This window comes from Lontra canadensis, unplaced genomic scaffold (genome assembly GCF_010015895.1).
Source record: "Lontra canadensis isolate GAN:19392208 unplaced genomic scaffold, GSC_riverotter_1.0 scaffold29, whole genome shotgun sequence".
NCBI lineage: Eukaryota > Metazoa > Chordata > Mammalia > Carnivora > Mustelidae > Lontra > Lontra canadensis.
This window is the reverse complement of record NW_022631023.1, coordinates 10392344-10416197: the sequence shown is the minus strand read 5'-3', so window position 1 is coordinate 10416197 and position 23854 is coordinate 10392344. Positions and strand designations below refer to the sequence as shown.

At 48.2% G+C, this 23854-nt stretch overlaps 2 protein-coding genes across 2 annotated transcripts; one reads left to right on the top strand and one right to left on the bottom strand.

Annotated features, from left to right (window-relative positions):
- Window positions 1–3625: 3625 nt before the first annotated feature.
- SMIM11A (small integral membrane protein 11A) lies at window positions 3626–13924 on the top strand. The gene is made up of 4 exons (XM_032865381.1): window positions 3626–3649; window positions 7335–7430; window positions 11496–11673; window positions 13720–13924. The coding sequence occupies exons 2-3, from the start codon at window positions 7419–7421 to the stop codon at window positions 11658–11660; spliced, it is 177 nt and encodes a 58-aa protein (XP_032721272.1). The 5' UTR covers window positions 3626–3649; window positions 7335–7418; the 3' UTR covers window positions 11661–11673; window positions 13720–13924.
- An 8701-nt stretch (window positions 13925–22625) lies between these two features.
- On the bottom strand, window positions 22626–23590 carry FAM243A (family with sequence similarity 243 member A). Its single transcript, XM_032865551.1, has one exon. It carries the CDS (start codon window positions 23571–23573, stop codon window positions 22818–22820), a length of 756 nt encoding a protein of 251 aa, XP_032721442.1. The 5' UTR covers window positions 23574–23590; the 3' UTR covers window positions 22626–22817.
- Between the last annotated feature and the right edge of the window lie 264 nt (window positions 23591–23854).

Here is a 23854-nt window from a genome sequence, read left to right as displayed (position 1 = left end):
TTAGTGAAAATAAAGTCAAATTTGAAGTGAAGGACGTGTGTGACGGCAGTGCTGATGGGGGGGGGGGGGTGACTAATAAATCACAAACCTTCTTTCTTACAAAACGCGGCTTTGCATGTGACAAATTCACTTTATAAATAACCCAGCTGTATTATCCAGAAGCTGTGGTTCAAAACCGCATCACTTGCTCGCTGGCTTGACATCAGAGTGTTTATTCATTAATTCAGGAATGCAGAGTCTGAAGTAATGAATGAACAGAATCACCAGGTTACTTTATGGGTATTGTTTTCCTGACATTTTGCTTATTTGGAAGTCTGAAGACAGAACAAATATTTCACAAGGGCAAATCGTCCCCAACAGAGACATAGCATCTTTAAGAACTACCCAATACAACAGAAACCTATTTTATTTTTTTTTCAAAGGATTTTATTTATTTATTTGACAGAGAGAGGGAACACAAGCAGGGTGAGTGGGAGAGGGAGAAGGAGGTTTCCCGCTTAGCGGGGAGCCTGATGCAGGGCTGGATTCCAGGACTCTGAGATCATGACCTGAGCCAAAAACAGATGCTTAATGGCTGAGCCACCCACACCCCAGAAACCTATTTTTAAATTAACACTTAAAGTTTTCCAGAAAACTAACTCTCCAAAGCTCTTGTTACTGTAGAAAAAATAAGGAAAAGTTGTAATATTGCCTTATAAATAACATATTTTTTCAACTCTGTTTATCTTCTTCCATTTATAATTACTTATTTTCACTTATGTTTCAAGGGGTTGATGGTACAGAAAGTGAACTACCCGTGTCCGCTGAAAAGCTAGACAGTTCATTACATCCAGAGACCGCATTACAGATGCAGTCCACAGATTAGGTGACTTCATCTGCTAATTAAATCAACCAATATTTAGCACCTGTCTACTCTGCTTGGGCTACTGGCACAGACCCCAGGAGAGTGGAGATGAATGAGACTCCCTGAGCTGGAGTCAACCTACTCATTAGAGAAGGTCAGGTACAGAGATCAGCACAGAGTGGGCAGAACTGGAGCAGTCTACACTGTCAGAGTCGCTGAGAGTAGGAAGTCGGAGCCAAGATAGATGTATGAAGTTGTGGCTTTGTGCCCTCCGCACCCCCCGCCGCTTGGCTTTCTCCTCCGCCATCTACTCAGCCAAAACACAGAAATTGTGAGTAGGACCTCAAGTGTCAGGATGCTAAGACAAAATTCAAAAAAGAAGCGCTTTTTCAAGGCATGGTTGTAGGATGTCTCCCATTGACCCTAAGGATTCTATCTCCAGACTGAGATATCTACTAGGTATCTGATTCCTAGTAACAAACCTGCAATTACGCCAACATAAACCTTACATAGAATGTTACTGAAAGCCATTTATATTCCCAGAGCAGATGTGGCAAGAGTGGCCTCCTTTCTCAGATCAGAAACCCAGAAATGCAACTGCACACAGAACATTGGTCCCAGTGTGCCCAGACTGGGCACCCCTGCTACAAAATCCTGGCTTTGGGTCTGGATCCAGGCAGAGATCCAAGCTTTCCACCACATGACCAAGACTATCTTCATCACTAACCTCTGGTCAGGCTCTTCTGGGCCCTCAAGGAGGCCTCAACCTTGGCTTACAAACAGTGCAGGCACTTGGCATAAATGATTTTGTCCCCCTCTCCACGCTAAGAGACTTGAACAAACTCTAGCATAGCTTCTAACAGCTCAAAGTCTCATCCCTAAGATGACCCCAAACCCCTTTGGAGTGTCTGCCTGAGAAAACTCAACAAGCTTCCAGGAGAATTAACTCTTGGTTCCAGCCAAAGCCTAGAGAGAAGCAGATCAGCTCCCTGAATCCCCTCTAAAATCAGGCACTTTAGAAAACTTGGAATTATAAATCTTTTCTCTCCCTCTTTGGGATAGAAACCTTTTACCACCCAGAACTCTCTCGTCTCTGAAATGCCAGCATTCAAGGAGGTAACTCTCCCGACCAAGTCGGGGGACCTTGCTCTAACCTGCATCATTGCTTCTGGTCGTAAAAACAGTCTCTATTTCAGATAAGTGCCTATTAACAAGATTAGAATGAGTAATCCCCTGGTTTTTGTACATATCCACATCCCTGATTCTGCTCCACTGACTCTACCCCTCATTTTTTCTTTAAAATGCCCTGTTACCACTGCATAAATCAAAACAGACTGGGCCCTCTTCTCTACTGCAGTAGTTACTGAATAAAGTGAAGTCTATGCTTAAGGCTTTCACTGGTGCCCGGCTTGATCTTTGACACAGGAAACCAAATGGAGGGAAAGAAATTTAGACTTTTCTAAGAAAGTACATTTTATTATCACCGCTGAAAGTAGTGTCAAGGTAGATGGTTATCAGCCAACTTTACTTTTGGGGGATGGGAGGAGTGGCCGATGTTTAGAAGCATGTTGGGTATACAGTTGTTGAAACCACTTTCCCCCATCTGCCACTTCAGCACTGATTCCCCAAATTCCAGGCTGGCCACTTTCAACTGGGCAACTAAAGACCGCAGTTCAAACAGCTCGCTGTGCTCCCCACCCCACCTCCCACCGGCTTTGCTTTTAGAGCTCCATCTGCTTGGATGACTGACTCCCTAAGATCTGAACCCCACTTCCTTCTTACAAGCAGAGTTCACACGTGGTTGGAAAAAGAGCCCATGGTCCTTGCTGCCCTGATGGGAGTTTACATCCGCTACAGAGAGCCAGGTCCCAGCTGTGGCACTTGCCGGCTTTAAAACCCTGGGAAATCGCTTTAAAGTCTCAGCTCTCCGCTTCTTCATCTGCGCCTTGGGTCTTTTACGTCCTTCTACAGGCTGGGGTGAGACTTCCACGAGACCAGAGCCTCACAGCGCTCAGGACAACGCTCTTTGTTCCTTTCTATGGGAAAACGTCGCTGGTCGACGCAACGAACCCCTCCCCCCTCGGTTTGACCCTTCGTCTGCGTTCCTAACATCGTGTACTTCATCACCGCAGAACGTCACAGTGGGATCTGGAGTCAGTCCGCCTGGGTTCGAATCTAGATTCTGTCCCTGCCAAGTCGCGCGTTTTCTTGCGCCAGCCACTTCTTCTCCCCTTGCCGGTTTCCTCGGTCCACAGAAAGAACTCCGTGGACATTCCCTGTCGTCATCCGGTCTTTGGGGTCCGGCTTGCGCCCTCCCGTGGGGCAGGGACTGAGCGTGCCCAGACCCTACGCGCGTGCCGCGCCTTTGTTGAGGGAGTCTGGGAACCCAGGATGGGGGCAAGCGCTTTCCCAAAGGCAAATGCACGCATGTTGTCAGAGGACATGAACGCCACATCTGGAAACTTCTGGGGAGCCAAGGATCCTCAGTCGCAGACAGCAGGGACGCGAGAGCCCCAGCTCTCCGGCCGCCTCCTCCCCCAGCCCAGGTAAATTCAGAACCGTGGCCTGGACAGCCTCACCCGCCCGGGCCCATCGTGACCCTTGACCCCTGCGCAGTCTCCCAACGCCCGGCCCACAGCGGCTCACTGCGCCGGCGCGCTCCGCTCACCACCGCTGAAAAGCAGCCCGGACCCACTGCGCCGGCGCGCGGTGCGGTGCATTTCGGGACCTGTAGTTTCCCCGTAGCATTGTGGGAGTTGAGGTTCTTGTGCAGTCCCGGCGCTGGAACCTACGCGGCCTGGAGCTGTAAGTGGGTGACGTCCGGTCAGCGGGATCCTGACCCGAAGCCCGACAGCTCTTTGAGGCGCTGGGGAGTCGGGTGGACGGCCCGCCGTTGGCCCGTTTTGTCCAGGATGTCCGCCAGCCGGCCCCCTGCCGCGCGGCGCCAGCTCTCCGGGTGGGGACCGGGAGGGGGAGGGACGTCGCGGTCCCCACCCGCGGAGCGCCCCTGCCTGGCTCCGGCGTCCAGTCGCCGCGGAATCCGCCCGACCCGGCGCCGGGGGCGCAATGTTTAAGCTGGCAAGAGATCTGCGCTAGGCCGAGTTGTTCTGGCCAGAGAGTTTGGGCGGATGAGCGAGTGCTCTGGACAGTCTGTTCTGTGAATGGGTGGGGGAAGCAACGGCCGCCCGTGGCCCCCATCTCCGGGTCTGAGCGGGATAGGTGTTGTTCCCCAGGTGTCGGGGCGGAGGGGACCCTGGCCTGGTCCCCCGGTTACGGAGGAGCCGAGCTCCAGTGTCTCTGGCCCTGGGAATCCCAGGTGACCGAGGACAGGGGCTCAGTGGTCCACGGAGTGATGCCCAAGGTTCACCCGAAACTAACTAACTCCTCCCTGCACCTTCCAGCTTCCAAGGATGGGGGGAATAGTTGGGGTGACAAGGGTGGAGACTGGGAACGCGAACATATTCGGAACGTTCGGGCTGACATACTCAGCGGCTTCAAGAGCGTAGACACGAAGGGACAGACGATCCTAGAGTTAGGTGTGCTTAGAAGAAAATGTAGATTGCGGACAATATGTTATCCATATTGCGTTCACTGACCTAACCCAAATAAGCGGAGAGCTTTTCTGGTTTTTAGGAGAAAACTGGCAAAGGAAAAATGAGACTATTTTTCCAGTAAAGGAGACAGAACCATTTCTGTCTGAGCCATTGTTATTTTTGAGATTTAAGCTAGGTTTGTGGATAGTTCTAGGGAAAGTCTAAAAACTTCCTGCACTTCACAGATTTTATATCTCAAAAGTGTCCCCATCTGACTGGCTTTTGCCATTCAGCCCTCAGATACCAGCTGTCTCCTGTGCGTGATTCTGCAGCAGGTGTGTGCTTATGGCTTGGAGCTAATAGCCTGCTGATATTTTTAGCTTTCTCAGTTGTTCTCCTTTGCTGAAGTCCTGCTGGGGTGCTACAGAAATGGCTGAGTTGGAGTATGTTAGTGCAGGGGGGTGGGGAAAGTTAGCATTTGGAGGCAGCAGGTAGGAACGAGCTGAATTGATCAACTGCCTTGTCTCCCATTCTCTCCCTGCCTCCCTTCCACTACCTTGTTTGCAGGTTGACTTTAAATATGTTTCTTTCTAAAGAGCTTGAATGTTCTCCCTCTCTGTATGAAGTTGTGGAGACTGCCAGTAAATTTTCATAGTCCGATTCTGTGGCATCCCATTTGACTTACGAATGCCAGAATTGCAGAGTTGTTCTTTGGATTCTGGTGTTTAAAACGAGAACGTTTTGGTTCAGGGAGGTGAATGGCTTACCCCAGGTCACGTGCCTGCCAGGGGTGCCACCAAAAATAGAGTCTGGCTCTCTTGGTCCCTGCTGTCTTCATCGACGGCGTTTTGCCCTTCTTGCCTCTTGTTTATGGTTCTTAAGCTTGGCATGTCCATTAACAGAAAGAGAGAGATTTGTCATGACAATAACGGTATTTATTTAATGTTTTCCATGTGTTGAGCATGGTGCTCTGCTTTGTGTTTACAATCGGGCCTCCGAAGAATTCACAAATGAGGGACCTGAGGCTCAGAGAGGCCAAGCGACTTGTCCAAGGTCACCCCAGTCATAATCATAGTCCTGTGTTGTTGTTGTTTATTAAGTCAACACTGTTTTTTGTTTTTTTTTTTAATTTCCTTGAATAATCTGCACACCCAATGCAGAGCTCAAACTCACCACCTCAAGATCAAGAGTGGTACGCTTTACTGACTGAGCCAGCCAGGCGCCCCACTGGGTGTTCTTTTTAATTTATTTCTTCCTATAAGCTTTTTGGACCAATTTTTCGTCCTTGACCTTGGGAATCAATATCTTACATTAATCCATTAATGTGTCTTACGTTAAGCCATTAATTCTTCGATTAATTCATGTAATTAATATATTAATTACATTAATAGGACCTCAGAAAATTAGGAACAGCTAAACTCACCTACGATATTTGTACCCAACTCAATTAGGGCAAGAGTTGTAAAAATAAAATTTACATAACCTTAAATGTTGTAAGCTACAGTATGGCTAATCCCCGAGATTATCCAAGATTCCTAAAAGTGAAAATTCTAGCAATAGGTTATAACCTATTAGGAACATATTTCTGTGGTGCAAGTCAGAATCTGCTGCTACTAGAAGATAAACAGGCCCTTAATCCATGAAGAGAATCACCGTTATCGCATTTAAACAGATTTATGGTGTACGTTCCTATCATTAACTTACCTGGCTTTGAAAGAAGTCATGGGGAAAACTGGGTTATCTTGTGCCAACCACCAGCCTGTTTTCCAGATACTATGACCTTGACTAGATGAGGTCTGAATTTTCTATATTTAGATGTTTTTGTAAGTAAAAGTTTTAGTAAAACATTTTTCCCTGAAGCCATTTTATTATCCCCATTCTAAAGGCCTGTGACATTGTCTTGTGCTTTTCTTAATTCTAAGTACATGTCAAGACAAGCATCTCCATGGTTTTTGAATGCAAAGCTTTCTGCCCACATCAGGATAAGACTCGAGAGTCACACCAGATGGGTTCAAATCCCAGTCCCCGTCGACCCTGGACGCGTTCCATTAACTTTGTCTCCTCATCTCTGAAATGGAACCATAACCTCTACCTCCTAGGGCTGCATGAGTTCATGCAGCTGATGTGCTCTCGTGCCGCCCCGCACTGTGAAGTGAAGCTATGATTCTGCTCTAAGCTGCCCAATTTCAGAAAAAATCAGGGCCCTACGGCCCATCTAGTTGACACCCCCTTTCTTCATTGACAGATGGGACCAAGGCCCTGAGAGGGAAGTCACTTACCAGAGTGTAGGTTCTTCATGCAGAGTTCAAGTCTTCTGACTCTGGGGGTATGTGCCATATTCTAAAAATAGTGACATACAGGCTTGGAGCACATACTGTGCCCCGGCCGTGTCCCTGCCCTCCACTCCCTGCTTCACCTTCCCCTAGGTCTCCCTCACAGCTGAGATGAAATTCTAGATAGGAATTGCTTTCGAAGGACATTTTTTCCCCCTATCATTTACTCCCCTCCAGATATTTTTTAAGAACCAAGATTTGCTTCATTAACACTCAGAGGACCTGAAAAACAGAAAGACACTCATGAACAACCCAGCTCTTGCTCAGGCCAGGAGGTGGGGGGAGAAGTAGCTTTGGACTTGCGCTGTTACATCCACAGATGAAAGGGATGGGAGCGTGTGTCCCCTTAGGAGCAGCACTGCCACCTCTGCTCCCGGGCTGTGCTCGGCAGAGAGCAGCCAGGGTGACGTTTCTGCTCACCAAGACCCAGGCCTGCGTCAGCCCTAAGCCAGGCCATCTGCTTTCCATCAGGCTCTGGGTTACATTGTTAGGGACACTGACCCCTCCTGTCTGCAGCCCTCACTCTTTTTGCTCAATGCACCCTTTCTCTCCATCAAAGAGGTCTTCCTATGGTGGTCTGCTCCAGAAAACCGTGAGTGACCCTTTTCTTCTCTTTCCCACCAGTACAGCAAGACCTGCCCTTCGAGCTCCTCTCCTCATGTGCTTGTCTGAGGGGGCCTGCATTGACCCAGAGTGAATCCACCCAACATGAACTGGAAGGTGAGAACAGTGTTCACCATTATGGCTTGGGTTTCTTCTTTCTCCTCCTTATATAAATTCAGAATAACAGTTCTGTAGATACAGGTTGATTAAAAAGAAAAAAGTGGATTAAAGCAGGAATCCTAATAATACTTAATAGTTTAAGTTCAAACATATAAAAGTACATTTATTCCCCAGACTTTTGGGGGAAGGCGAGGCTCTTTCTTTGAGTGGGTATACAGACTTCACATCTGCCTCACTCGTCTTGCAAAAATCATGCCTTTAAAGTTTTCCTACAGTTTCACATTTTGGTTTCTTTAAAGTGGGTTCATATTTTAGGAAACAGTCTACATACAAGATATTTCCAGATTTTTATGTTCTTCCTAATCTTTTACATTTGTGTTGCCAACAGCACTTTTTTTTTTTCCAACCCAAATTTGAAAATGCATTGAAAGCATTCAATTTAGTTTTCATGGAAACAATTTTTTCCTTGTGTGATATAGCCATATTTTGTAAGTGTTGTATTTAGATAAATTATCCATTATAACATCAAGTACAACTTCAACTAGTTGAGGAATAATCCCAGCTGTCCTCTGTAGCATAGACTCAGCCTCCAGGAGCACAGGTCCAAGGACAGTCACACAGTAGCCTGCAAGCTGTGGGCCTTTAGTGGGCCTTGGGCAGCCGTCAGCAGGGCTCACAGAGGGAAAGGAGAGTCATCACGTTAAATCCCTGAAGTGCATGGGGTGCGGTAAAGGTTAAGAGAACAGCCACCAAAATATATTTTATCGTCGATTCTTTGGAAGTTTAAAATCCAGTAAAAATTGTGTTATCTCACCCTCCAGAGATAGTTACTATTAACAATTTTGTTGTGTTTTCTTCCAGTCTTTTTTCCATACATGTAAGTGTAGTGTGTATATTTTCAAACTTAACAATCTCATTGTATGTATTTTTTTTTTTCAATTATGAACATTTCCTAGCTCAGAACATCCACCAGCTTTCCATTGCAAGGCTTACTGGAAAGATCTGGAAGCAGGACCCGGGAACTGGGAGATAGAGAACCCCTCTCCTTCCTCAGCAACTTTAGGGAGGGGTTTCGGGGCCACGCAGGGAGGCCATGGACTATTCTCCAGGACAAGCCTGGTTGAGGTTAACGGGCAGAGGGAGAGGAGCGCCTGGTTGGCTCCGTGGGTTAAGCCTCTGCCTTTAGCTCTGGTCATGATCTCAGGGTCCTGGGATCGAGCCCCACGTCGGGCTCTCTGCTCAGCGGGGATCCTATTTCCCTTCTCTCTCAGCCTGCTTGTGATCTCTCTCTCACTCTGTCAAATAAATAAAATTAAAAAAAAAAAAAGAAAAAAAGAGGCAGAGTGAGGGTTTCTTGAAGGGGTCGAAAATGTAGGAGTGTTTGTTGAACATACACTGGGGTTCCAGAGCTCACAGCAGAACAGCTGGGAAGGAAAGCCGAGGCGGTGAGGGGGTCTGAGGGGAAGAAGCGGGAAGCAGCGTGCGGTGGGATTTAGGGCAGGGCTTGTCCTGTCTGCGGTGACCACAGTCCAAGGCAGTCACTGGTGCAAAGGGCCACATCAGCAGGACTCAGAGCGTCATGCGTAATGCTCCAAGGCAGTGGCTCTCACACCTCAGTGCATCAGAACCAGCTGAGGACTTGTTAAAACACAAGCTGTGGACCCACCCCCAGTTCCTGACCACTTAGGTCTGGGGTTAACACAGGTTGAAGGCAGGGCACAGAGAAGGCTTTTATTTTATTGATTTTCTTTTTTAAGGTTTTTTTTTTTTGTTTTGTTTTGTTTTTTTTTTAGAGAGCATGAACATGGGGGTGGGGGCAGGCAGAGGGAGAGGGAGGGAGGGAGAGAATCCCAAGCAGGCTCCACACCCAGCACAGAGCCCAACTGGGGGCTCGATCCCACAGCCCGGAGATCACAACCTGAGTTGAAATCAGGACTCAGACGTTTAACTGACTGAGCCACCCAGGAGCCCCGGAAGGTCTGTGCTCTAAGCCGCTTATATTTGTCAGGAGAAAAAGTTTCACTGCTGCAAATTTTTTAATCTTTCATGCTGTTTACTAGAGTGATCTTTCTGAAGCATTTATGTTATATTTATTTTTTTCTCTTAAAATGACTTTGCGGTTGGAAACTATTATCCAGTTACTCCATGTTCTTGTAATCTTAACTGTTATAGTTAAATTCAGACGTTTTAAGTGTTCAGGTTCCTCCTTTTACTCTCTGGTACATTCCTGCTGTATCACATGGCAACCTTCCTCAAATATCCATAAGTAACTGGCTAAAAGATTTCAGAGGTAGTGATTCCGGTTGCCTTTGGGAAATTTCAGTAGCCAAGGCTTCATTTCTTTGCGTAATTTAGGTGTAAAACTGGGGAGGGCTGGGGAGAATGTGGGAGATGTTACAGCGTTGTGTAATAATGAAGAGAGTTCAGGCTTCGGAGCCGTCAGAGCACTTTTCCAGACTTTACACTTTCTCAGCCACACAATTAGGACAGTGTCCCTGTCTCCCGGGGATCCGATGAGAATCCTGGGGAAAATGTAGGGGAGTCGTTGAGCGCAGTAAGTTCCCAGTGGGCCTAACTGATGCTCGGTCTTCTGCGTGTGAAATCTGCGTGTAGGCCTCAGTCATCGAGAATTTTAATAAAACTGGATGAACACCTATGCACGTAATTTATGATTGTGTTAATTCCGTTTCCTTGGAAATCAGGATGCAGGGGGAAGAAGGCTGGCGTAGAGGTTAGACCGTTTCATTCTGAGTCTGGCCTCCTCATGAATTATTCACTATGTGACTCGGGTTGGCCTCTCCCCGCCACGAGGAGCTTCGCTCTCCTTGTTTGTGAAACCACGTGGGGGTCTAGGTCATCTGTGAAATCTCCCCTGGGCCTCGAGCTCTGTGAGCATGTCGTTCCCAGCTGAAGTTTCCTCTGACCGGTCGAGTTAAAGTGTTACAAGCAGAGACAAACGTTCTTCCCATGCCAGAAGTCATTGTATAGGAATTGCATAAGTGATGTTTGGAGATTTAATGATTGCATTGGACTAAATCCTGCCTAGTCCTCTAGAATGGTGATCACTCAGAAAAAGCATGCCTTTATTTGGGAAGGAATTTTTAATCACACTAAAAGCTCATCATTGTTATTCAGGTCCCATTACTCATGTTTCTGAAATGAGTATCGTGTTTGCCCAGAGATGCTATTGTGCTACCGAGATTATCGTAATAGTGTACCTTACTAGTACAGACAGTAATTCAAATCCATAGCTGTTCCCCGGGTATCATTTTAGCCCTTGGGCTAAAGCTTCCCTCCTACAGAAAATTACAGGAACAGTTAATAGGTAGCTAAGTTTTCATGTTCTGAATTTTTTTTTTTTTTGTAAGAAGGCTCCATGCCCTGTGTGGAGCCCAGCATGGGGCTTGAACTTGTGACCCTGAGATCAAGACCTGAGCTGAGATCAAGAGGCAGATGCCTAACCGACTGAGCCCCCCAGGTGCCCCTTGTATTTTGAATTTTGTTCTCTTTTTATGTTTACTTTACCTTCAAGTGCCAGAACTAATGAGTAGCCACAACCAAGAGGAAAGCGTAGCATGCCAAAGTTGGAGAATCCAGAAGGAAGGTCTGGTCCAGCCTCCCCTGAAGAGGCAGCAGCTCAGAAAGTCACGTGATTGGCACCAGTCACGTGGTCAGCGGGGGGCAGAGCAGAGCTGTCACCCAGGCCCCCAGCTCTGGCTCCTGGACCATGGCACTGCCTCAGGAGTAGAGGGCCTGGGGTACTGGCAAAGTGTGTTGTCTGGTTGTGAGAGACCAGAGTTATGTCCGCAGTCCACGGGCAGTTCTCTTGTGCAGCCAGCAGTGGGGGAGTGATGGGGGGCACAGTGGGGGCAGAGGTAGACCTCGGCTGGCCGGCGCAGGGCCGGGGACCTTGCCTGTCCTGGTCACTGGTGTGGCCCCAGCGCCTCACCTAGTGCCTGTTACATAAGAGGTGGACAGTAAAGGTTTGTTAGATGAAGGAACTCGAAAGAAAGCTTTCTTATCAATCATGGAACATTGAGAATGCTCGTTTTCTTCTCTAAGGTTCTGGAACACGTGCCCCTGCTACTGTATATCTTGGCAGCCAAAACCTTAATTCTCTGCCTGGCATTTGCTGGAGTCAAAATATACCAGAGGAAAAGGTTGGAAGCAAAACAGCAACAACTGGAAGCTGAGAAAAAGAAGCAGTTGGAGAAGAAGGAGAACTAAAGGGAAGTCAGAGGTACGAGGACTTGGCGCGTGTGGAGTGTCCGGTGGGCTGGACTGGTCCCCAGATGAGGCAGTCGGAGAACCCCTCAGCCCTCGGGCTCCTCTGGTGTCTGAAGCAGAACGTCTGTGGAAGGCGAGGCGTGCACACCCTGACCCTGTGCCCTGGTGCAGACCAGCCAGGCCACACGGCTCATTCTTCACACCTGCCTGAAGCCTGTGCTGCGGCAGCCTTAGTCAGGGACCCTGGTGCTTAACCGCTCCTGGGTCACAGGACTCCTGAGAAGTTCGCGAAAGTTGGGACCTTCTCCCAGCAGAAGGATGCGTGTTAGAATCACCCACCGTTGTACAGAAAATGGCAGACAGACGGGGGTGCGGAGGAGGTGTGGTGGCCACAGGTCTTTTGAAACCCATGCCCTCACCTAGGATTAAGAAATCCTGCTGTGTCTTCAGGATAAAGTCTGAGTTGTAGGAATGGCATCACAATCCCCACATGTGTCCTTCACCCGGGTCCCATCTGTCCCCTCTAGCGCCCCCTCCCCACACTCCGCAGGCCATTCTTCAGCCATGATAGACTTTCACGCCCCTCGGCCTTTGCCAGTTAGTCCCAGAGGGCCCTTCCTCGTAGCGTCTTCACCGGGCACGAAGTCTTACTCATCGTCGTGGACCCACAGGAGGTGCCCAGAACACGTTTGCTGAGCTTAAGTCCCCATTACAGGTTGAGCTTATGATGGTCATTCTCCCGCACTGATCCCATTTCTTCACGGATCAGGTTGAATTCTGTGCTTCTCTAAAAATTAGAAGATTCAAATACGGTGTCAGGGCTTTCTTGATCAGTGGTCCCCACACTTGGCTGATGATCAGAATTGGTAGAAGTGCAGATTTCCAGGCCCCAGCCCCTGGCTGGGTGCAAACGTCCTAGTGAGGGGACCCTGAGGCGGCCCCGTCTGCCGTCGCTCTGGGAGGCAGTGGGCCAGCGATCTCCAGAAGCCCTCTCTGCCCTGAGGTGCCACACTTCTGTCAGTGGGATTCCTGTGGAGGATTTCTACGTGTGTGGAGGGGAACAGCACACTAACAAGTACTCGTAGCAGCGCTTGTGCTGAACGACCGTTGTGGGGGCTAGCGTTTGCTCAGTGTTTCTTAGATGGTGGCAGTCCCCCTTCTGAGGGCTCCGTGAGGCCTGTTCAGACGGAGAAAGGGCTGACACACGACTTAGTGAAGAGCCGGGTCAGAACTGAGCCCAGGTCAGACCTGTGCCCCCTGGGCCTCACCCTGACCCGTCACCTTCCCAAACGTAGGGAATTCCACTGTGGCTGTTCGGTCCTTACCCGGGCTGGGAACCCCCTCCTCTGTTGGCACCATGTGGGTCCTTGGCAGGCTGGAAGCTTCTACCAGGCCAAAGAAGTTTCTGTCAGGGACCCTTCCTTTTTTTGGGAAAAGGTGTTTTACTGACTGAAACTGAAACCCTCAGGCACAAGGGAGAACAAAAGTAAAACAGGCAAGGGAGGCCGGTCCTCTGAAATGTTGCAGGTTGAAGTCCTGCCCTGGGCAGAGTCCTTCTTTTGTGTGTGAGACCGAGAAGAGGAAGGGAAAGGTGGGGCGTGGGGCGTAAATGCCTCTCCCCTCCCATAGGCATCCACGGAGGGCTCCAGGGAAAGCGGGGGTGGGGGGGGGGCAACAGGCCTGACCCTTCATTTTCCCTCCAGCCTCGAGCCTGGTTTTATTTTTTTAATTTATTTTATTTATTTTTTTTAAATTTTTATTCATTTATTCATGTATTAATACCCTCTAGTTCCATCCATGTCATCTTTTAAAAAATTTATTTTTATTTATTATTTTTTTAAATTTTTTATCTTTTTATTAATGTATTATCGAGCCCAGTTTTAAAGAAGGGGGATTTTTAGATGGGCAGAAAATCAGGAGTTTGTGAAAATACATTCTTTAATAGATAGACTTCAGTAGTTCCTGCTGGCTAAGTTGAAATGGCCGAGCATGAGGGGTAATGCCAAGCAAGTAAAACATTCAGACGTTTCTTACTTGTCCTTTTGATCTTCCTTTCTAGAATTTGCGTTTACATGTCAGCCTGAGTGGATTCTGGCTGAGAAGAAAGAGGAGACAATTACAGCATGATGTGTCGGAGGATAAACTCCCAACCTGTAGGGTTAACTTAAAATTATATGAACTTTTGGGGCACCTGGGTGGCTCAGTGGGTTAAGCCTCTGCCTTCAGCTCAGGTCATGGTCTCAGGGTCCTGGGATCGAGCCCCGCATCAGGCTCTCTGCTTAGTGGGGAGCTCTTCCTCCTCTCTCTCTCTGCCTGCCTCTCTGCCTACTTGCGATCTCTCTGTCAAATAAATAAATAAAATCTTAAAAAAAAATAATATGAACTTTTTTATGCTCTTAAAAGAACCTGTATTTTGTTTATTAAAATAAAATACCTTTGTAAAAAAGGGAGTGTCTGTCTCTGGAATTAGCCAGTCTTTTGGTCTCACACAGACACACACCCACCATGTTGTGAGGGGGGCAGTTTTGCAAGCCCGCACCCCTCCCAGCCCGTCCCAGCTCTGGGTGCCACGTCACAGGTGCTCTTGATGCAGAACTGGGCCGCAGGAGAAGTGGCACCTGCTCAAGGGTGGAAGCCTCAGCCACCTGTCCTCCCCAGTCCTTCCCAGCCCTCTTCTCTGCTGCCCTCCCGCAGTCTCTTCTCTTACCCACTTTATGCCATATTTTCATTGTTGGGGTGGAGGGAAGCTGCACGCTCACTTCCCCAGGGAGCATTGGCGTCTCTGCTGAGCCAGGAGGGTCCTCATGGGGCGGGCTACAGGGTGAGACCCACCGGCCACCCTGGGTGGGAGTCTCGGAAGAACTCCTGTCACTGAGCCCTGTCGTGAGAGAGTGAGACGAGTGGGTATACTGTCCTCTCCCCGCGTTTGCCTGTTGGGATTTGCTGAGGAGAGATGAGTGGGGAGTTGAGCTAAGGAGACTTCCAGATATGAGAGAAGTGATACTAAGATTTTTTTTGACTCAGCACCTAACAGCCTGAGATCTCTGTTAAAAGATTCATGTTGTCTCATTTCTGTTGATACCAGAGTGGGTGGGGGATGAGGAAGCAGGAACCAAAGCCGAACATACGGTGCAGTGTTTGCTCCGGTCCCTTTGCTGGTGGCCACGTGGGAAATTTGCATGAGTGTCCAATTGGCCCTTGACCCCCCTAGGTTTGAACTGCAGGGCTCTACTCATAAGCAGGCCTTTTTCCATAAAGACAGTACAGTACTGTACTGTGTTTTCCTTATGATTTTCTTAACATTTCTTCTCTAGCTTACTTTAAAAATATATCACATAATACATATACCAAATACCTGTTAATCAGCTTTATGTTAGTTGGTAAGACTTCCAGTCAACAATGGGCCGTTAAGTTTTGGGGAGCCAAAAGTTAAAACACGTGGATTTTTTTTTTTAAGGTTTTATTTATTAGAGAAATCAGAAGTAGACAGAGAGGCAGGCAGAGAGAAAAGGAGAAGCAGGCTCCCCGCCAAACAGAGAGCCCGATGCAGGGCTTGATCCTGGGACTCTGAGATCATGACCTGAGCCGAAGGCAGAGGCTTAACCCACTGAGCCACCCAGGTGCCCCCAAAACATGTGGATTTTTGACTGCACAAGGCTTTGGCACCCCTAACCTCTGCGTTGTTGAAGGACCAACTGTATATTATTAACATGTCTTCCCCACTCTGGCCCAGGTTGGTGGAACTTTGAATTTTAAACGAGATGAACAAGGAATTCTCTCTTTCTCAGATTTTACTGTGATTTCTGATGCTCTTAATCACAATTTAGAAGGCAGTGTTTACATCTGTAGCTTGACCCAACAAGCTGCTAATCCCCAGTCAGTGTGGCCTGGGTCTTGTGGCACGTGAGCAGACACCAGAACGGAAGCGGAACGCCCCAGGATTTCTGCCCTCCAACCCCAGTGCTTCCCTGACTTGCTCGGGTTGGTCTCAGAACTGACCCTGGGCCCAGGGCCAACCATCCTGCCTTTGTTAGGGGGCCCTGGTCAGCCTGACCCACCACAGGCCCGCCCTGATCTAGGATGGTTCTTTCCCTTTCTGTGGATCTAGGGTGTTCCTGGCTCCCAGCATGCCTGGCGGCCACCCGACACCATATCCAGTCCTCCAACCCCAGACCTTCCCTCCCTTCCCTGCTGGGCGCCTCAGAAACCCAAGGACGGGGGCTGTTGACTTTTCCTGGAGATTCTAAATACGCCCAAGCCCTAGATGGTCACGTTTATCTGAAACACAGGCGCTTTCCTAGGGGGACTTAAAACTCGGTTCTGGAATTTGTGGAACATGGGGTCATCTTGGAAAATTTGGTAGAGGGTGACTTAAGGATTGAACTTAAACCATTGACGGCACTCCGGGGTTTTTGGTGCAGTGTTGTTTTTGGCTCCCATCACCTTCTTACACACTCCCTTCCACCACTAGGGGGAGATGAGGAGCTCCTCCTGGAGTTACTGCTCACAGTTCCACTGCACAGGCTTAAAGTCCGTAGATTGATAGTTTGAGTTTAAAGAATTGGTTGGATGCCTGCACGCGTGGGCCAATGTAGGTGGATAGAGAGCTTGGGAAAGCCCACAACGGGGACTCCACGTGGACTGCAGCTAGACAGCCCCTCTCTGGACCACAGTCGTGAGCAAATCCTGAAGAAGGAGCCCGCCCCTGGGTACCTGAAAGATGTTTCAGGGAGCATCAGCTGCAATCTGGGTTCTCTGTCCGCAGAGGAGCCCCAGGATCCCCTTACACAGATCCCCTTTAATCTTTAACTAGCCACACCCTAACACCTCTTTATTGGTTTCAAGCTGATGATATATTGAAATACCTTAGAGTGAGAGAGGTGTTCCTTATGAAGCTGCTCCAGCCTGAGAACTCACTGCGTGGCGGTCACAGCCCCACACGGGGAATGCCGCACATTAGGACGTTATGTTCACAACGATGACCTTAGTCGCTAAGGAAAGGTTCAGCTGTGTTTACGTACTCTGCTTCACGAGGCAGAAACACAACGTATTTCAGGAACCGAATAGTACAAACAAAAATTCTTGGGTGCTTTAGGAAGGGTTACCTCTCCCCAGACAGTGTCCAGATGATGGTCTCCAGGGAAACACAGCTGTCTGAATGACTCGGTCCGACGATTTCCAGATCTCTGGCCTTGACACCGGAATCAATGACACAGGTGCTCCTTGCCATGCACTGTCCCATGTGGGTTGCCTGTGTGTCAGGGTGAAGCCGGGGGATGATGGAGAGATTCTGGAGGGAAAAGGGAACTGAGGACGGGTTCTCCAATGTAAGCACACATGAGTGGCCTTTTAAAATGCAGATTCCTGGGCTCGACCCCAGACCGACCTCAGGGATCTGTGCAGGGAACAGCCTCAGGGGATCACAAGGGGGTGGTGCTTGGACCTTCTCGTGAGCTTTAGACAGGGAGATGAGCCCCGGAAGCCAAGCCTGGGAGAGAGCATCCAGGGTAGGAAGATCCGGAGACAGCGAGGCAGCGTGACTGTCCCACCTGCTTTACCCCGTTACCTCCACCAGCTGTCATTATCCCCTTCTCAGATAAGGAAACAGAGGCACGGAGGGGTTAATAGCCCCATCTGAGGCCCCCAGCTGGCCAGAGGCAGAGACAGGGGTCAGCCCCCTTCATTCCTGCACAGGGGAAGGGGAGGTGGGAAGGAGCTCTGGGTCTGTGTGGCTGTAGGTTGGCCAGTGCGCCTGGCGACAGTGTGAGCAACAAGGCGGGGACAGAGGCCAGGCTGTGGTGAGCGGCAGAGCAGGGAGGGTGTGAGGGAGTAGAAACGGGGCTGTTGGCATTGTTATTTCAAGCATGTGTGTATGTGTGTGTGTGTGTGTGTGTCTGGGTGTGTGTGTGTGCGTGCGCGCACATGTGTGGTGTCTGCAAAGCCAGGAGAGAAAGGTTTCTGCACAATGTGTTCGTTATGAATAACTGGTTAGTTTTCAAATCACCAGCTCAGTATTTTCCGTGTGTTTCCAGATGTTTGGGACCCTCTCTAATGTATAGGTTGTGCTTTTTTTCAGATTTGCAGTTTGCCCCATCAGGTTAAATTTGGAGATACTTCCCCTGGAAACACAGAGCTGATAACTTGAAAACTGTGAAAGAAGTGTCATGTGATTCCCAACTTTGCAGCGAGCTGCAGGCCTGCCTGCAGGGAGGGGAGAGAGACCTTGGTAGCCATCGGGGAAGGCAGGATTGAAGGAAGGGCTTTTCTGGAAGGAGAAAGCTGGGGCATGATCAAGGCTGAAGGACACACAGAGGAAGGGCGACCTGCTGCCGGAGGAAGTGGGAGGGGGCATGGGGGACCATCTAGGGACCAGGTCCTGAAGGCCTTGGAAGCCATGACTCTGAATGTCTTGAGGGCCCGAGCTTATTTTCTTTGGTACCTCTTTCCCAGAAGGTGTTGGAATGTTGATGAGTGGATGACGGTAACACCAAAAGGAAGGGGAGCAGGGAATGTGGCCAAGACTGCCAGTTGCCTACTTCAGTATTCCTCCTCCTCTTCTCCCTACTAATAGAATCATGATTTTAGCTGCCCACATTGCATCCACAAACAAAAGACTACATTTCCCAGCTTCCCTTGCAACTAAGTCTTGCCAATGAGATTCAAGTGGAAGTGTTATGTGGAACTTCCAGGAAGTCCCCTTAAAAAGGGGAGAAATGAACTCTTCTCCCTTCCTTTCTTCTTTGCTGCCTGGAGTGCTAATGCAATGGCTTGAACTCAGCAGCCATTTGGGACTATGAAGATGGGACCAGATTAGGACACTGGAGTAAAAAGAGGACTCTGAATTCCTGATGACCAGTGATCCATCCTATTAGCCTTGAACTGCCCCTTTGGTGCTTCTTGATTGTAGCAGTGGAAGTGGGCTACCTTAACTCGGTGGTTGGGTCTCCACTACTCACAGCTTGACCTAATCCTAACCAACCCATGAAGCCAGCTAGAGACAGGTGTGAGGACTCCTTGAGAAGAAGATGTGGCTTCTGGTTCTGGCCTTCCTATCACTATAGGTGTGCATTCCCCTAGGTGAGTCAGTGACTGCCTGGACTTGCCTTCATTTATAAATGACCTCCATGATCATTGCCCTGCCTGTGTACAGGCTGATGGTCTAAACTGAATGAGGTCAAGTATGTACCAACAGTTTGTATGTATAAAACAATCACAAATGGAAGGAGTGTGTACTGCCTGGGTAGGCAACTGAACCCCCCCAGCTGGCCAGGTGCAGCTCCTTCAACCCGGCAGAGCTTGGACCTTCCTTGGGTAGACAAGGTGGGATCCACTGGGCATCCAGCTCCATTTGCCCGTTTACTTTTAGGTTCATTTTGGGACAGATCATTCCGACACACCACCTACTTGGGAGACTCCATGTCCATGGAGAGGGAGTGAGGATACGGTTGTTGGTAGGTAAAGGGCCAGAGAGGGTGCAGTGTCTCATCAGCCAACCTCAGAAGGACAACAGCTCCACCAACATCATGAAAGCTCTTCCAGGGGACTTGTCCACACATGCAAGACTGCTGTGCCTCATTACTTACTCTTCGGTTCATATAAACGCAACACAAGTTTGCTCTTGAAGAGTCTTGGCTCTGCTCACCATCCTCCCTGTCACCCCACCAGACAAAATTTATTCTCATTAGCTGCCTGACCTGTCACAGATGGTCTTAAAAGAAATACCAGAGAACAAAGTTCCTTTGATCAAAGTATCTTAAAATGTGTCTGCTTGCATTAGGTCCTGGTGATAAAAAGCAGCAAGAATTTCCCCCAGAGAGTGAAAAGGAGATGAGGTCAGCGACATCAGTATGAGTGTGGGCACACTTGCTGGCCCTCAGCTTGGACTATAACAACAGAAGCTTGAGTGTATGGGGCACCCAGAAGGTGCCGAATGTGGTTTAGTGGCGTAGCTTATGAGAAGCGTCTTAAAGTCCTCAACCCGGGGCACCTGGGTGGCTCAGTTTGTTAAGCATCTGCCTTTGGCTCAGGTCATGATTTCAGGGTCCTGGGATCGAGCCCCACATCGGGACTTCCTGCTCAGTGGGGAGTCTGCTGCTCCCTCTCATTCTGCCCCTCTCCCTGCTTGTGTGCACTCTCTAATGAAAAATTTTAAAAATCTTTAAAAATAAAAAAAAATAAAGTCCTCAACCCTAGTTTACTAATGAGTCAACTGAACCTCAGGGCAGTGAAGTAACTTGGCCAAAGTCTCATAGTTAATAAGCTGGAAACTTGAGATTCCAGCGAGGTCTACTGGATTCCCAAAGCCCAGTGTACCTTGCATTACTTTCTGCTGGAAGTTCCCATGCTTATTTTTAAGCAGCATTTCTTAATTATGCATACAGTATTATGTAACAAAATCACACATTAAAGGAGGTCCTTTCAATCTCTCTGGTTGTCCTGACATCTCTTTCCCCTCCTTGCCTTCCTAAAGACGAAACAAGGTCCCAAGGGAAAAGAACCTTAAACTTCTTAGATTATTTTGGTTTTCAAACAAAAATAGCTCCTCTTAGTTTAGGTTTTTGTCTGAGAACCTTAAAACCTTCCATGTCTTTGCCCTCCCTGCAAAATAATGTCTTTGAAAGGTGCTCTGCCTCTTGCTCAATTCTGCATTGAAATCTCTTTGTTGCGGGGTCCTCTTGGAGATGGCCACTTCGTCGGCTGCCAGGGGCAACTCTTGTGGCACGTGAGCTGTGGGAAAGGAGAACAAAAAGCTGGGCTCCAGCCACGAAGCCAAGCATGGTGCTTAGGCACACGGGCTTTAGCGTCTGACTGGCTTGCGTGATCTCTCAACATCTCAGTTTCCTCACCTGTAACGTAGGGAAATGAGAGAACCTTCACCATGGGGTAGTTATGGGGTTAGATGAGCTGCCCAGTAGTAGAGAGGAAGCGTGAAAAATGGCCATGCGTGTGAAACTGGGTGTGAACTTTAGCTCCTTCACACTGGAGTGAGTTACGTGATTGCTCTGTGACTCAGTTTATACTGAGAGAACAGGGGTTCCTTCATCGCGGTCTGTTGGGAGGACTAAGTAAGTTAAGGATGTGTAGCTGTCAGTGCTTATGACTATGCAGAATTCTGGGCAGATGTATAATAAGTGTGAAGTAGGGACAAAGCACACTCATACCCCCAAACCCAGGCCAGCTACATGGGGGTAGCTGGCAAATGCCAGTGCATTGAAGTCACCAAGGAGGTTTGAGTCGTATTCCCTGCTCTCAAGGAACCTAAATTCTAAAACTTACATGAAACAGACAGTGGAGAAGACCCCAGAAACAGCACAGGATCAGAGCTGTTTCACCAGGTTAATTGCTGATGGGCAATGCCATATTCCAGTTCGCAGAAGACTTGCATCAGCATCTGTGGCCAACTAAATAATGGTCTCCAAAGGTATCAAACTCCTAATCCTTGGAAACTGTGAAACGTTACCTTATATGGAAAAAGCATCTCTGCCTATGGGGTTCCATTAATGATTTTGAGGTAGTAGTTTTCCCATCTCCATGTGGATGGGCCCCATGTGCCATCACGAGTGTCCTTACGAGAGGGAGGCAGAGGGGAAATTAGACTCAGAAGTGGAGAAAATAATGTGGCCACAGAAGCAAGGATTGGATCCTTGTGGCCACCAGCCAAGGAAGGCCAGCAGCCACCAGAAGCCAAGAAGAAGCCAAGAACACCAAGAAGAACAAGGAACTGGTTCTCAGAGCCTCTAGAGAGAGGATGGCCCTGCCCACACCTTGATTTTGATGGAGTGGAACTGATTTCAAACTTCTGGCTTCCAGAACTGGGAGACAGTGTCTGTTGTTTGGGACCACCAAATTTGTGGTATTTGTTACAGCAGCCACAGGAGACAAACACAGCTCACTGGCTGGGAAGTGGGCAATGTAACAACTGAGATTGCCTGGTTCTTCGGGGTTGGCGGTTGCAGGCGCAACAGGTTTTCATCCCCAGATAAAATGCATGACAACAAAATGGTGCAGAAGTCTGCTACTTGACTGCTGAAAGCACTGAACATTGAATCTCATCGGACCACCTATTTCTGAATAATTATTCAGGGAGGTCCTGGAAGGAAATAGGGAAGGAAGACAAGCAAATCATCTGATGTCTTCTGCAGTTGGCTATCTGGAACTGGCCTCACAATCTTACAGATGGGTAATTCTATTAGGAGTTAGGTAGAGATTTTCATGAGTTGTTTTTGACACACTCTGGAATAATTACGTCTGTTGTAAAATTACCGCCTGAACATATATAAGTGGGAGTGAAATTTCTGATATGTTTAATTGGAGGCAGGTCTTTTTCAATAAAGGTGAAACATGCTACCACAAATCCCTACAACCTGCATCAGCAATGGCCTTAAACTTGAGTCAGGTGTACCATACCAACCACAGGTGTCTCAGCTCTCGGGGTCCCAAGATGCAACTCCATGGCAAAGTCTAACAACTTCCTGGTGGTATTCGTCGAGTTGGGATGAAATATTAGATAAGTGGGCTCCACAGACCCCCAATCACTTCACCTGTTCACCTACCAAGTCCCAGTTGAATCAACCAATGGCTACAGCTTTCCAGGTGCCTTACTGGGACCACCAACTTGCCTTGAGCTCCTAGATGGAGTTTCTCCTCAGATGTATCTCACTCAGCCTCTGACAAGCAATGGGAAGCAATGAACCTGCTCAGCCACTGTCTGGACCACATCTCCTGCTCATGGCAAACTGTCTCCCTGTAGACTATTTTGGTTGGCTGAAACTGGTTGACACACTATTTTCAACTTTTGGTGACCACACACTTGGTTCTGACCTAAATTTTGACTACACAGCCCTTAGCTCTGCTCACCCCTGCTCACCACTGAGCTCCTTTGGGCTGGGTTAGTTGGAATCCTCCCATTAACATAGCTCTCATGGTGGCCTTAACAAGATGGGAGTCGAGATCCCTAATTTACCAACAAGCTTTAATGGAACCTCCGGTAAACCTAAAGCACTTTGCCAACAGCCTTAGAAACCTCAGTCCTCACAGCATCTCTGTGAGGTTGCTGTTGGAGCATCTTGGGCTGCCGTGGTCCAGAGTCGAGCCCAGCAGAGTTGGCAAAGACTATGCCCATAGCATGGTTCCAACCGCTTGTGAGAGGAATCACCCTTAAGAAAATTTACCAAGATAGTAGTTTTCCCATCTCCGTACTTTGTTGGTTATTATTTTCCATTTGCTTAGGTTTATCCTTTCAATCCCTTTGCTAATTAAATCGCTGAGAAGTATATACTGGTAAGAATAGACACTGTCAATGTAGTGAAAACAAAACTCCTTTCTGTTATTGATGATAAACCATTTCAGAGAAGACCAGGCTGAGTCTAAAGGGTTTAGGTAATTGTAAGGGGAAGGCAGAGAGAGTAGTTCATGGCCACAGGACTTGGCCACCTCAGGGCAACACACAATGCTCGTTAAGTTAATGACAGATGGAGCATGGACCTGGACCTCTGGCTCTTCATCTTCTTTTGGCCTCATCTTGTCCTGCTGCCTTCTCTCTTTGACCACAATGGCACACTTCCCATAGGTCTTCTTCACCACATCACAGAACTCAAAGAAGAGGCTATCTTCCTGTTTGATGCATAACTCATCTCTTAGGAACATCTGATACTTCCAAGGCACCCATCCGTGTCTACCACCAGCATGCACAATACACCATGTTGGAGTTTGCACGAAATACCCATCACTTAGGTCTTCCCCAGTTACAAGACTTTCAGCGATATCAGTTTCTCCAAAATATACTGTCTTAAATCCATCATACTGCAGTGTTCTCAGGGTTTTCAAGTATTGGAGACATTGCTTCCTCCTGACATTATCAAATGAATTTCTGGTAATGATGTTTCTTAAAAGAGTGTTTCCAAAGTGAGGCATGGTGTCTCCTCCAGTGTTTTTAAAAGCTTGCCTGTCTCTCTCTGTGCCCATCTGACCAAAGTGGTATGATGACCTCACAAAGGGCTTTCTTACAACTAGCCCAGTCACAGAGATACACTTTGACTTTCAAAGCACCATGAAACACATACTCAGTACAATTTTCTTCTGGCTTATATGGTATGGGAAACGCTAACTGTAAAAAATGTTTCTTTGACATCGCTTTTCCCATGGTTTGGGACTGGCAATTGTATTAGTTTGGTAGGGCTGCCATAACAAAATAC